This window comes from Vidua chalybeata, chromosome 24, assembly GCF_026979565.1.
Source record: "Vidua chalybeata isolate OUT-0048 chromosome 24, bVidCha1 merged haplotype, whole genome shotgun sequence".
Taxonomy (NCBI): Eukaryota; Metazoa; Chordata; class Aves; order Passeriformes; family Viduidae; genus Vidua; species Vidua chalybeata.
In genome coordinates, this window is record NC_071553.1 from 2,334,545 (window position 1) to 2,347,099 (window position 12,555).

The 12,555-nt window shown below is 55.1% G+C and overlaps 1 protein-coding gene across 2 annotated transcripts; it reads right to left on the reverse strand.

The window, feature by feature from the left end:
* Nucleotides 1-1,249: 1,249 nt before the first annotated feature.
* KCNA10 (potassium voltage-gated channel subfamily A member 10) lies at nucleotides 1,250-11,695 on the reverse strand. 2 transcript variants are annotated; one of them, XM_053963923.1, is made up of 2 exons: nucleotides 11,574-11,695; nucleotides 1,250-2,959 (listed from the first exon to the last, which is right to left on the reverse strand). In XM_053963923.1, exon 2 carries the CDS (start codon nucleotides 2,883-2,885, stop codon nucleotides 1,335-1,337), a length of 1,551 nt encoding a protein of 516 aa, XP_053819898.1. In that variant the 5' UTR covers nucleotides 2,886-2,959; nucleotides 11,574-11,695; the 3' UTR covers nucleotides 1,250-1,334. The 2 variants fall into 2 exon arrangements, with proteins under 2 accessions (XP_053819898.1, XP_053819899.1); XM_053963924.1 differs by lacking the exon at nucleotides 11,574-11,695 and adding an exon at nucleotides 6,034-6,103.
* Between the last annotated feature and the right edge of the window lie 860 nt (nucleotides 11,696-12,555).

Genomic DNA, 12,555 nt, shown 5'->3' on the forward strand with positions numbered 1-12,555 from the left:
CAGAATCCCCTAAAAGCAAAATAACAACCCCCTCCCACCAGGGCTGTGGGATTTCTGCTACAGGGAAAATCCCAGCGAGCCCAAACCCACATTTTCCAACAGAGCAGGAGCAATAAATCCAACCCCTGTTCCACCACTGCTTTCTGAATGAAATTGCAAACCAGGGACGCTGGCACGCTGTGTAACGATCACGGGGATCCGTCAGGAGATGAGACATCTGTGCACCAGGTGTGGGACATCGGAGTGGATGACACACTGCATGAGAAGCTGGGGTTTTAATGGAAGGCAGAAACTTAAAAAAAAAAAAAAAAAAGTCGAGTGAAACAGTGAAGTGGGAACAAAATGTTTTTCTCAGAAAACCTGCTGGCACTGGAGAGAATGGCAAAATGAGCTGGCTGCTCCCATCCAAAGTGCCACTGGAAATTTGCATTTTAGGAAAGCAGAAGTTCCTTGTTGCAACAGGGAACGGAGCTGTCAGGAAATGCTGGCTCTCATTGCTCTGTGCCCTTTTTGCAGCACCAGAAGTGACAATAAAAGCTTCAAGGTCACAGTGGCTCGTCCCCAGGGTTGTTTGTAGACCAGATAACGAGCATGTGTTGCAGGAGAAATCCCATTCCCTCTCTCAGAGCTCAGTTTTCCAGCAGAAGCCCCGGTGGGCTTTGAGCTGCAGTGCCCTGAACCTTTGGGGTGGCTGTGCCTCTGTGCCTGGCCAGCAACCCCAAATCCCCCCCTGCTGCCTTGGGTCCATCCCTGACTGCCCACCCTGCTGTGCCATCAAAGTTAATTAGTCAGGCAGACCAGGGGACTCATCCAGCTAAAAATACCCCTTCTCATTTCTTTTTGCCAGCTTATTTTTCAGCCAGAGCTGTCGCAGGTCTGGGAATTTGTCAGACCCCCAGATCTGAAGTGGTGAGTGGGGAGGAACTATTTAAATTGGGTTAAGCAAAGCAGGGAGCTGGACCCACCTTCATCCCCGGACAGCTGAGTGCCACCAAGCCAAGCATTTCATGTCATTTTGCCCTTTGTCCTCTCCAGTAAATGGGGAAATCTCTGCATGTGGGGAATTCCACTCTGACACCAGGGACAGAGAAAACAAATGTCAAGCAGATGAGCATCAAATAAAAAACACCAGACCGATGGGCAGGGCAGAGAGATAAGAAAGATGGTATTTATTTGAACAGCCACAGGAAATCAGAGATTGAAAAATGTCTAGAAAAAAAAAAAAAAAAAAGCAGCAGCACATTATTAAAAAAAAAAAAAAAATCATGCAGGTGTTGGATGTGTTTTCCAGCCAATCCCACCTGATTGTGCCCAGTCCCTCAGGGCCTCAACCATCATTTTTTGGCCTTGTCTCGAGGGTAACCCCCATTGGTCTTATTGAGTGACTCCATGCTGCCGTTGCCCGTGGCCACGCTGGCCAGCAGCCGCTCCACCTCCCCTGGCAGCATCTGCTTCTCCTCGTTCTCCGTCTCCCGGTGGTAGAAATAGTTGAAATTGGAGACGATGACGGGCACGGGCAGCGCGATGGTCAGCACCCCCGCGATGGCGCACAGAGTCCCCACGATCTTCCCGCCCAGCGTGGTGGGGCACATGTCCCCGTAGCCCACGGTGGTCATGGTGACCACGGCCCACCAGAAGCCGTCGGGAATGCTGGAGAAATGGGACTGCGGCTCATCGACTTCCGCGAAGTAAACGGCGCTGGAGAAGAGGATGACGCCGATGAAGAGGAAGAAGATGAGCAAGCCCAGCTCCCTCATGCTGGCCTTGAGGGTCTGCCCCAGGATCTGCAGCCCCTTGGAGTGCCGGGAGAGCTTGAAGATGCGGAAGACCCTGACGAGGCGGATGATCCGCAGAATGGCCAAGGACATGTTCTGCTGCCCGTTGAGTTCGCTCTGCTGGATCAGCTCGGTGGTGAGCGTCACAAAGTAGGGGATGATGGACACAATGTCGATGATGTTCATGATGTTCCTGAAGAACTCGGTCTTGCTGGGGCACACGATGAACCGGACAAAGAGCTCAAAGGAGAACCAGACGATGCAGGCAGTCTCTACGACGAAGAAAGGGTCCGTGAAGGTGCTGTGGGACAGCAAGGTGTCTGTCACATTCTTAGAAAGCTCCTGGGTGGACCTAAATTCCCTCTCCTCCCGGAACTCCGGCAGGGTCTCCATGCAGAAGATGATGATGGAGATGACAATGACCAGGACGGAGACCAAAGCTACGCCTCTGGCTGCACTGGAGCTTTCAGGGTACTCGAAGAGCAGCCAGAACTGCCTGTGAAAGTCATTGGTTGGTAAGAGGGTCTCAGGATCCTTGATGAACCCTTCATCCTCCCGGAACTGGTCCATGGCTTCATCACCCAGCTCATAGAAGGTGATTTCATCAGCAAAGACGTCGATGGGGACGTTGGCCGGGCGCCGTATTTTCCCCCCAGACTGGTAATAGTACAGGATCCCATCAAAACTGGGCCTGTTCCTGTCAAAGAAATATTCATTCCTCATGGAGTCGAAGTAGCGCATCCTCTTTTCCGGGTCCCCAAGCAAGGTCTCGGGGAACTGGTCGAGGGTCTTGAGCCATGTCTCAAACCTCAGCCCAGCGATGTTGATGATGACTCGTTGGTCCCCCTCATCCATGCCCACCCTCTCCCCCACCAGGTGATCGCTGAACTCGGCGGAGAACCTGGAGAAGATGGTCTCATTGTTGGCGTTCTCGCTGTTGATGAGGATCCGCAGGTTGGACAGGAGGTTGGCGCAGCTGGGGTGGCCCTTCCGCGACTGCCCGGCGGGGCTGAGGTCGTTGGAGTAGCAGGGATCCTCCACGATCTGATCAGCGTTGTCAAAACTGACTAGTGCCACCTCCATCTCCTTCCAACTGGCCACGTCCATCATACGCTAATCAGCTCAGCAGCAGAAATCCCCGCGGCCGATGCCGGCTGCCCGCGCCTTTCCCACGCTAGGAGGATCTGCAAGGGACAGGGACACAGAGCTGAACTGTGCACATGCAGGGTAAAACAAACCTGAGGCCACACAATCCTGCTCTGTTTTTTAATGGAAGCATTAATGCCGTTGAGTAGCAAAATGACTTCCAGCAAGTCGCTCATCTTTGGATCCTGCAGAGCGTTTTGGCACGGCTTTGCCATTGTTAAACCTCCCCAAACCACCTACAGAACCCAAGGATGAAAGGTCAGGCAGCAGCAGAGGATGGGGGTGAATCCAGGTGTCCCACCCAGCCTCTCCCCAGTGATCCCAGAGCAAGGGGTCCTTTCATCCGTTTCCAGGTGCAGATCCAAAGCTCCGAGCAGGATTTGGAGGTTTTAAACACGGCTGTCCCAAGTTAAGAGCAGCCCTTAATCCAGGCAGGAGAGGCATTGGGTCAAACTCCAGGAGGTCCTGGGCACATGGCAGATAGGTCAACCATTGCTTGGAAACAATTCCCCAAGCAGGAACCACTCTGGAATTTGGGGAATGCAGCCCAGGGGGAAGCAGGGCAGAAGGAGAAATGTCCACCAGCCTTGGAAAACCCCTTTGGTCTGGGAAGAGCGGTAGGAACAGGACCCCTTGCCTTGGGGCAGGCAGAGGATGGGGTGACACCTTCCAGTGCTCTCCTAGTCCTCCTCCACAGCAGACCTGATATTCCCAGCCCCAGGAAGAAGCTCAGGACTAAGCTCAGGACTAAGCCTTGGGATCCCTTGGAGAGCACCTTTCAGGTGTGGATATTTTCCCAGCCCAGCTCTGAGAGGCGCTCAGGAACAGTCGCCACATCCCCAAATATTCCCGGGCACACATCTCCCCACACACCGACATCATTCTGAACTCAGCAAAGTCAAAGAGGAGCCCAGGGACCAGGCCAAGTTATGGAGCTGGGAAATTACCTGTCCTGCCTCAGGGAGAAGCACAGAGAGAAATTAGGTGTTAACAGGGAACAGCTCTGTGGAGATTTTCCCCAGAATGAACTTTCCAAGTAAATTCAGCGCCCTGATTTATTTCCCCTCCAAATGTATTTCCCAGACATGAGACACCACGGGAGGACACGTGGAGCTGCTCTGCGTGACCGCTGCTCACCAAGGGCACTCTGGCTTTCTTACCCAGCCAGCTCCAGAGAGAGGGAGACAAAAAACCCAAATGCCCTCAACTGCCAGGAATAGCAACACAATTTAGGCCACGGAGCAGCAGCAGTGGCGCTGGGGCCAGTCCTGTGATGAGGACAGTCCCCAGTGCTGGGTTTGTTTCCAGTGCTGGGCAGGGACCCATCCCCCCATGGGCTGGAGCTGCCCCCGGTGCCTCGAGCTCCCTGTTCCGCTGGGGTGATTTGGGGTGCTGGAGGTTTTGCCTCCCCGGAAGCCGAGGATCCATCCTTGCTGACACACAGCTGGGGTAGGACAAGCCAAAATCCCCAATCTGTTGCAGAAATGGGCATGAAGAGCTTGACTTGCTACAAATCCTCTCTTTCCTCCTCTCAGCTTTACAGGCCCGACAGCAGAAGTTCATACAGGACCCAGCATCCGTGTCCCAGACAAGGCTCAACCTCTCTCTCTCCTCAGTGGAAGAGATTCTGGATTTGGGGACAAATCCTACAATTTATCATAAGCTATTTACAGACCAGGTTTCTTTGCTTGAACTAAACTCACAAAGCTTGGCTGTTCTTAGAAATCCAGCCCTATAGAGCTGCTTCAGGCTGGCTTCGTGCCGAATTTCCCTCTTGGGGACATGTAGAGAGGAGTGGCTGGGGCAAGGAACAGAACTAATGTCTGCAGCAGCAGCAGCAGCATGGTTGTGTCCTCAAAGTGACCTCAGGCAAAGCTGGGGAGCCTCAAGGACTCCAAACCTGAGTCCTCCAGCCCCAGCCATGTCCAGCTCGGACATGCCCAAGGTGCAGCTGCTCTCCATGGGGCTGGATTCATCCCAGGCTGGACTATTTGGTGGCTTTGTGAGGAGCTGGTGTTGGCAGGATGATTTGTGGCATCAGAGCAGCAGCCCAGAGGTGAGGATAACCCTGGTTTCAGGAGCATCAGGAGGCCTACAAAGGGATGCTGCAACAAACCTGGCCCAGATAAAGCACTTTCAAGGGAAAAATAAATATTACAAGAAAGAAGAAAAGCAGCACACATCATTCCCTTCTTGCGTTCTTGTTTTTTCTTAATATAAATCCCAAGCTGATTTTTAAATCAGAATAAAATAAAGTTTGAATCAGAGTTTAGTGTTCAGTGGCACGGTGAGCTGACACCACACCTCCAGCCAGGGGAAGGACACAGAGGGGTCCACAGGTACAGGAACTCCTCTTGGCAGTGGAACAAAGCTGAGCAGCTAAAGCTGACCATGAAATTCCCAGAGCACTTTAGCTCCATTTCAAGTCCTTGGAACAGTTTCCCATGTGATGCAGGGCTCTGAGGTTCCTTTCCTTACCTTACAGCCCCAGAGCATGCTGATGTCCATCTGTCCCATTTCTGGAAGGAGCTGCCCCACCTGACCCCAAACCACCTTATCTGTCTCGTTTTTAATTAAGAACAAAATTTAACGGTGCATCCAAAGCCACAAAACATCCTCCCTAAGCTTTGCACTGTGCTCCAAGCTCCAGCTGAGGCTTGAACTAGAAAGTTGCCTCATTTTTTCCTCCTAAATCACCCAACATCTGCTTCTCAGAATCTGATTAACTAATATCCTTCAGCGGAAATCCCTGCCTGTGGAAAATCATAATAATAACAAAAAACCACACGAGGGAAAGCAACGGTGAAAGAGAAAGGTCATTTGGAGGGAGAGTTTGTGTTTTACCCATCACATCCCAGTGGGTTGGGGCTGTGGTCTCCACCAGGCTCTCTGCATCCAGTGAAACCTTCCCACCTGCAATCCCCTCCTCCAGCCCCTCCTTTGACCACCCTGCGGTGAACAATGTCCAGTCCCAAGGTTTTTCCAGATTACTGGAGATGCTGAACCTCTTCTCCCCGCTCCTGTCCCCTCCCTCCCCATCATCCCTTCCAGGGGTGAGAAAGGAGGAGATTCTTCCCTCTGCCCGCCCACGCCAGCGCCTACGAGGACTTACCTGGACAGGGCATGGAAGCGGCAACGCTCTCTGCATCTGGGAAGAGAGTTATTAAACACAGACAGGGATGTGTAGGGAAAGCGGAGATGAGCAAAAAAGTCCAGCCATACCCTTGAAAGGCGCCTTTGGATAACGCAGACAATGTCATTGGAAAGGCTCCTCTCTCTTGGCTTCACCGGGGAATTGGCAGCCCCGCGCCTAAGCCGGGGCCGGGCTTTGGCAGGCGCGGCCGCGGGATCCGGCACCGTGCGGGGCCTCGGCCCCGCCATCCCCCTGGGAGCCCAGAAATCAGCCGGGGCTCCATGGGAAAGCCCTGGTGGCGCGCTGGGGACACCCTCTCCCCACTCCCCCTCGCCCGGAGAGGGGGGACCCGGCCACCCACCTCCTGCCCCCACCGCCGGCGGCGAGACGGGGGAGGACGTGCCCTTCTGGCGGATGCCACCTTTAATCCCCAATAATGCTCCGCATGGTCCAGCGCGGACCAGTCTTGTCCGTGACGTGGCGAGGTCTGAGCTGGTCCCCGGGAGGGAGCCGGAGAGGGGGGACAGGGACCCGCACACCGCTGGCACCGGGAGAGGGATTTACAGCGGGCGAAAGGGCTCTTTTTAGTATTACTATAAAATAATGGCTTTAAAAAGAGGAGGGGAGGGGAAAGCCCAAGGGTTGGAGCATCCCCCGCTGCCCACCTACCTCTCGCCTGTGGTCGTGGGGACAGCGGGCGCCTTTCCAGGAGGGGACGGCCACAGTGCCACCACCACCACGTGGGACATCTCCGTCCCCGCCCCGGGGTGACTGGGGCCAGTCGCAGCAGCGGGTACAGCTGGCACAGCCCAGCAAAGGGCATCGGTGAGGGACGAGGGAGAGGAGGGACGTGGCCCTTCCTCACGCCTGGGTGCAGCTGGATGCTGGCTCCGACCCCGGTGCCAGCGGGCTTGTCACCTCCAGGAATTAATTAATAAATAAATAAGCACCCTGGGGGGACAGGACCAGGCAGGTTGGCATGAGTCGTTAAAATAACAGGGATTTGTGTTTTCTTTCTCTATTTTTATTTTCTTTCCATTCCGGAGCCTGCTACTGCTCACGGCCATCTCGCCTTGGGTACTCCAGAGTGATTTCGTCCCCGTTGGCCTCAGCCAGGGCTGGATCTACCTTCACCCAGGTTGTCTTCCCACCCTCCTCTTCCTCCTCCGTCCCCTCCTTGCCCTCCTAGGACGGAGAAAGGCAGAGGAGGAGGTGGCACATTTCTACCCGCAGGCTTCAGCCTGAATTCCTGAATTCCTCCTCGGGTGACGTTCCTTTGCTCTTGAGGGACTCGCTCACCTCGATTTCCCCCCCTCCAGCATCCTCTTCTGTCCTCTGAGCTATTTCTCCTCTCATGACGTTAATGAGCACATTAAACCTCCCTGTCCCGGAGGAGAGCCCGGCTTGGAGCATCACAGCCTTCTGTGATGGAAAGGGGACAGGAGATTATCCAGACCTTTGATCAGGTCCTGCAGGGAGGTTTTATCATTTTATACACCATTTCTCTACCCCTACAAACTACAGTGCTTAAATTTACCCTCATCCCAGCGAGGGCATCTATTAACAAAAAATAATTAAATTTATATTCCTGGCACCTCGATTCAGCTTATGTCCATCTCTCCTCCAAACCCAGCTTTGGAAGGGCTTTGACCACAGGGTGATGGGAGTTGTAGGCAAAATCCGACCTTTTTTGGTGGTTTTTTTTTTTTTTTTTTCCCCAAATCTACTCGGAGCTAGCCAGGGTCACTTCCCGCACCCGGGCAAAGAGCAGCTAGGGCTGAGGGAAATGCAGAGCATGAAAAGCATCCAGAGGAGCAGATCTGGGTTGTGCTAGGGCTGAGGAGCTTTAGCAAGAGCCCTCTGATAACGGGGATATCCCTGGGGTGAAAGCAGTGCTGTGGTCCAGGGGAGACGGGTACGGGGGAGATGCCCGGAATAACATCACTGCCTGCAAGAAACGGGACAGTTACACAATTCCCTCATCTCTGGGGAGCTCGGCTGCACCCCGGACACCCCCGGGAAGGTTCTGCCTTTGTATTCCGCCAAGGTGACTTCAAACACCCTCTTGGCTCGAAGGATTTCAATTCCCCCCTCCAGCCAGGCTGCCCCAGGCACTCGTCCGGCATTTCTTTCCCTCTAATCTCCTGCTCCTGGAATCACCGGCTCTGCTGGGATTTATCCCACAGACAAATTTGGCCCCTGAGGGTGTCCTGCATCCGGGATGCACCAGAATCCAGCAAGTCCTGGTACGGGATCACTGCTCAGCAGCTCTGCACGCACAGCTCTGACACCAGAGGGGAGATAAAACACCCCCGAGCCTGTCCAAAACCAGAGAGGGATTAGCTGGCAGAGGAGGAATTTTGGCAGCAGATCCCTGAATTATTGTTTGGACGGGGAGCTTAATTTTCCCTGTGGGAAATAGCGCAGGAGACTGAGCAGCTCATCGCAGCCCTTCCCTTTGATCTGGCATGGGATGAGCTGGAGCGCGGTGGGAACAAGGATGAGGCTGGAGGGGTCCTGCAGGTCCTGTCCTGCAGTGGAACCGGGCAGTGACACTTCCTTTGCTTTTCCTGAATTCCCGAGCAGAACGGTGCCCCGCAGAGGCTGCTGTGAAATCCGTGTGAGCCGAGCTCTGCCGTGCGCCCGGCACCGGCTTCGGGCCACGGAGCAGCTCAGGGCACTAATGAGCCTCTGCTAATTGTCCTCTCTTTGCAGCGCTAATTACCTGGGGTTCGGTAATTCCAGCCCCGCGGCTCTGGGATGGAGCTCAGGTGGCTCCGCGGCTTCTCCACCAAGGGAATTTTTCCTATTTCTCATTCCAGCTAATTGAAGGGCCCCTCAATTAGCAACAGTCCCCCAGCATCAGGAGGGCTGGATTTTGGGGGGTGCAGTATGTAAAACCACACCCCAGACCCTTGAACGCCCTCGATTGGGGCTGGGGTTATTAATATTCGAGCTCTGATTCCAGCACGGAGTGTCCTTGGAGGCTTAGGGAGGTGCCCCGGGCATCTGGCACTGATGGAGCGGGGCAGGAATCATCTCTGGAAGGAAAACGAGGAGCTGCTGGGTTTGCTGCGAAAACTTGTGGCTCATCCTCCTCCTCAGGAGAGGTGTTTGCAAATTGAACTCTAAATTCCAAGCAAATGTGTGGAAATGAGCAGGAGGGGAGGTGCTGGTAGTTTATGAATGATGGAAATACAGGAAAGAATAGTTCAGATATTCCAGGGGATGATGGGGTCTGGCAAAAGCTGCCTCTGCTTTCGAGTCCTGACTGTGGGAATAGTGGAGAAATGGAAAAGGGGCCAAAATACACTGAAATAATGGTGTGGCTCAGAGCAATCCCAGGGTTTCTCCAGCCCCAGGAGAGCCCAGGGCTTAGGAGCAGCCAGACCTGAAACCTCTTTGCTTCTAAAAGCAGAGCTTAAAGTTTGTCTGTGGCAAGGAGGGGCAGGATGAACCTCACCATTTAAACACACGAATTGTCTTTAAACTGAGAGTAGGTTCAGATGAGGTATTTGGGAAAAATTCTTCCCTGTGAGGGTGGTGAGTCCCTGGCACAGGGTGCCCAGAGCAGCTGTGACTGCCCCTGGATCCCTGGCAGTGTCCAAGGCCAGGCTGGACAGGGCTTGGACACCCTGGGATCATGGAAGGTGCCCATGTCTGTGGTAGAGGTGGGACAGGATGGGCTTTAACATCCTTTCCAACCCAAACCATTCCAGGATTCCATGAAATCGCACCAGGAAACAAATTATAAGCCTGATCAAGCAGCCACCAGCTCCTGTGGGCTGCTTCCATCTCCGTGCCTCAGTTTCCCCAGAGCGGTGGATGTGCCATAAAGCCAGGCAGGAGCTCTCCAGGACAAGATGCACGTGAGGAAGATCCCCAGCTGGATTCCCGGTGCTGGGATGGAGTGTCCATCACTGCTGGCCCCACGGCAGGCAGAGACGTGTCCACCCTACAGCCCTCCCCACTTTTCATACCTCCTTCTGATTTCTCCACCCCTATTTTTTTATATTAAAAAAAATCTGATTATCAGAGAGCTCAGTACGTACAGTACACACCACGAGACAGATGAACCCTTTCTTATACCCAGCCATGGAGTCCAAAATTAATCAGCTATGGATTAACCGGGTCAGGATGTAATTTAATAACCAGCGAGGGCGAGTTCCTGCTCGGACGGAGCCGGCGGGGTCCCGCGCCGGGTGTGCTGTGGAAGCTGCCACAGCCCAGCGCAGGCAGCAGGAAAAGGCAGATGGGCTGAAATCAGCCCTGCGGTGGTGCCGGCTGCTCAACCAAGGCACAGGGACGGGGACGGGGACAGGGACAGCCTGGGACCGGGCCAGGCTTGGCTGCTGCTGAGCCCTGCTCATCTTCCCTGCACTCCGAGCCGGGGTTTAGCCTGATTCAGGAAAAGATTGAAATGGATTTTGGGCTGTGAGGTGCTGCGGTGGCTTTTTGGGGATGCTGAGTGGGCTCTTTGGGGGCTGGGGTTCTGTCCCCCTGGGATTCACGGAACAGTTGCTGCTGCGAAGTGTTGGGCACACTCTGGGAAGTGGCTGACGAACGGACACACGGACACAAAGCGCTTGGAAAGTGCTTTGATCAGCCTGAACCAGCAGAGGTGTGAAAAAGGAGGTGCGTGGAGTGACCTCTTCCCTCTGGAGCATCCCGGCTCCGCCCGGGCGCCTGCCTGGGGCCGGGGCAGGCAGCCACCCCCGCGCTGCCCCCCTCCTGCTTACTGCCCTGTAACACGATAAAGAATCCGATCCCAAATCGATGGGAAACTTTCCCAGCCTGTCCCAAAGTGCTGGGATAGAGGCAGAGCCGCCCCCCTCCACCTGCTCCCCCGCCCCCAAGCCAGCATCCAGAGCTCGGTGCTGTAACCTCGGTCTGCTCCTAGGGATGAACAAAGGACTTTGTCCCCCTCAAAATCTGCACTGGCAGCAAACCCTGGAGAGGTCGGCGGCCGGAGCCAAAAGTGGAGAGAAGATATAAATGGAAAGCAATAGGAAGCCGCTAATCGGGTCAGACAGATCCTGCATTGATCCCGGTTTCTGCAACAGCAGCACTGAAAGCAGCCGGTGGCAGCTTTGGGGTCCCGGTGTCACTCCAGGCTTGTGGCTTCATGTGCTGAGCCAGAGCCACTGCAGAGCTCAGGGCAGCCCCCAGCCCAGCCCAGCAACCCCCACGTACCCCCGGGAGAGGATGTGGGAATTTGGACCCACAATAAGTAATTAGGACTTAAAGTGATTGAGATGATGCCAGTGAGAGCCTCTGACTCCTCGTAAATCCGGGGTTCCTCGCAGCACTCATCCCGTGCCCAGGAGCACTTCACCCTCCCTGCTTCTCCAAGGACAAACTGAACTTCCCCCTGGACACCACCATCCAAAAAACACCCACCAAAAAAGAGAAAAACAGCATCCGACTGCCCCAAACCCACCCACAAAACTCTCCTCTCCTCTGCCTCCAAACTTCCCCCGGCCACGACGGCGGCTGAGCCCAAGAGGGGAGCAACAAACCCGGTTTTGGCATCGTCCTCATCCTCCTCCGGCGTGCGGGGTGCCCGTGCTCCCATCGCCGCCTCCCTCGGCTGCGCCGGCCGGGGGCTGCCCGGCGGAGCTGCCCCTCCGCCTCTGGCGGGCAGCGCTGGGATGCTCCAGCCTCTCCTGCGGAAAGGCGATGCCGGTACCCACGTGAGCCCGGTGGGACTCCTTGCCCTCATTCTCCTTGTGCCTGAAATGGGTTTTTGCTCCCTCGCTGGTCCTGCCCGGCAGCAGCAGCGGCAGCCAGGGCTCCGGCGCACCTCTTTCATGTCTACAAAAGGGTCTGAGGCCTTTGCTTTCCCAGTGAGGGTGAGGAAGGAGCAGCGTGGAGCAGAGGAAGAGGAGGTGACGCCCAGATGTGACCCTTTCTGTCCCCTCAGAGCAGGGCTGCTCACTGGGGTGCGCTGCACAGGCAGCCAGGACAGGGTTCACAGGGACCTGGTTCTTTGCACCCACAGAGAGGAAAGCTGGAAAATCAGGAGCCTGCAGTGCTCCCAGAGCCAGCATGGACACACACCGAGCACCAGGCGGGTGGAGGCACCCAGGCCCCTCCAGCCCTTTGTCCAGGCACTTCCTCACCCGAGTCTGGCTTTTCTCTGGCACACGGGAAAATCCTCTGTTCCCGGAGCTGTGATTGCCAGCACTGAGCTCCCAAAGTGCTGAAGCTCCAGGAGCTGGAGCTGCCTCCTCAGGGCTTTTCCCATCCTGTTTTTCTATGGCCAGGGTGAGTTGTTCATGCATGAGACCCTGTGGGGGTTGTCACACCTCGATGGACAGCTGTGGGTCCTGGCTGTGCCTTGCTGCCCAGAGCAGCTCTCAGCAGATGCTGGGCAGAGCTTTGGATGTGGCCACAACCCCTCTGTTATTCCAATGATCCATCGGGACTGTGAGCATCACCCACCACCTCCACTTGAGGCAACCCAGCTGCTGTTCTAAACCTCTGCCCGTTTTTCCAGCA

Coding starts and splice junctions, on each gene's coding strand:
- KCNA10 (XM_053963923.1), bottom strand. CDS start 2,885: ATGATGGACGTGGCCAGTTGGAAGGAGATGGAGGTGGCACTAGTCAGT.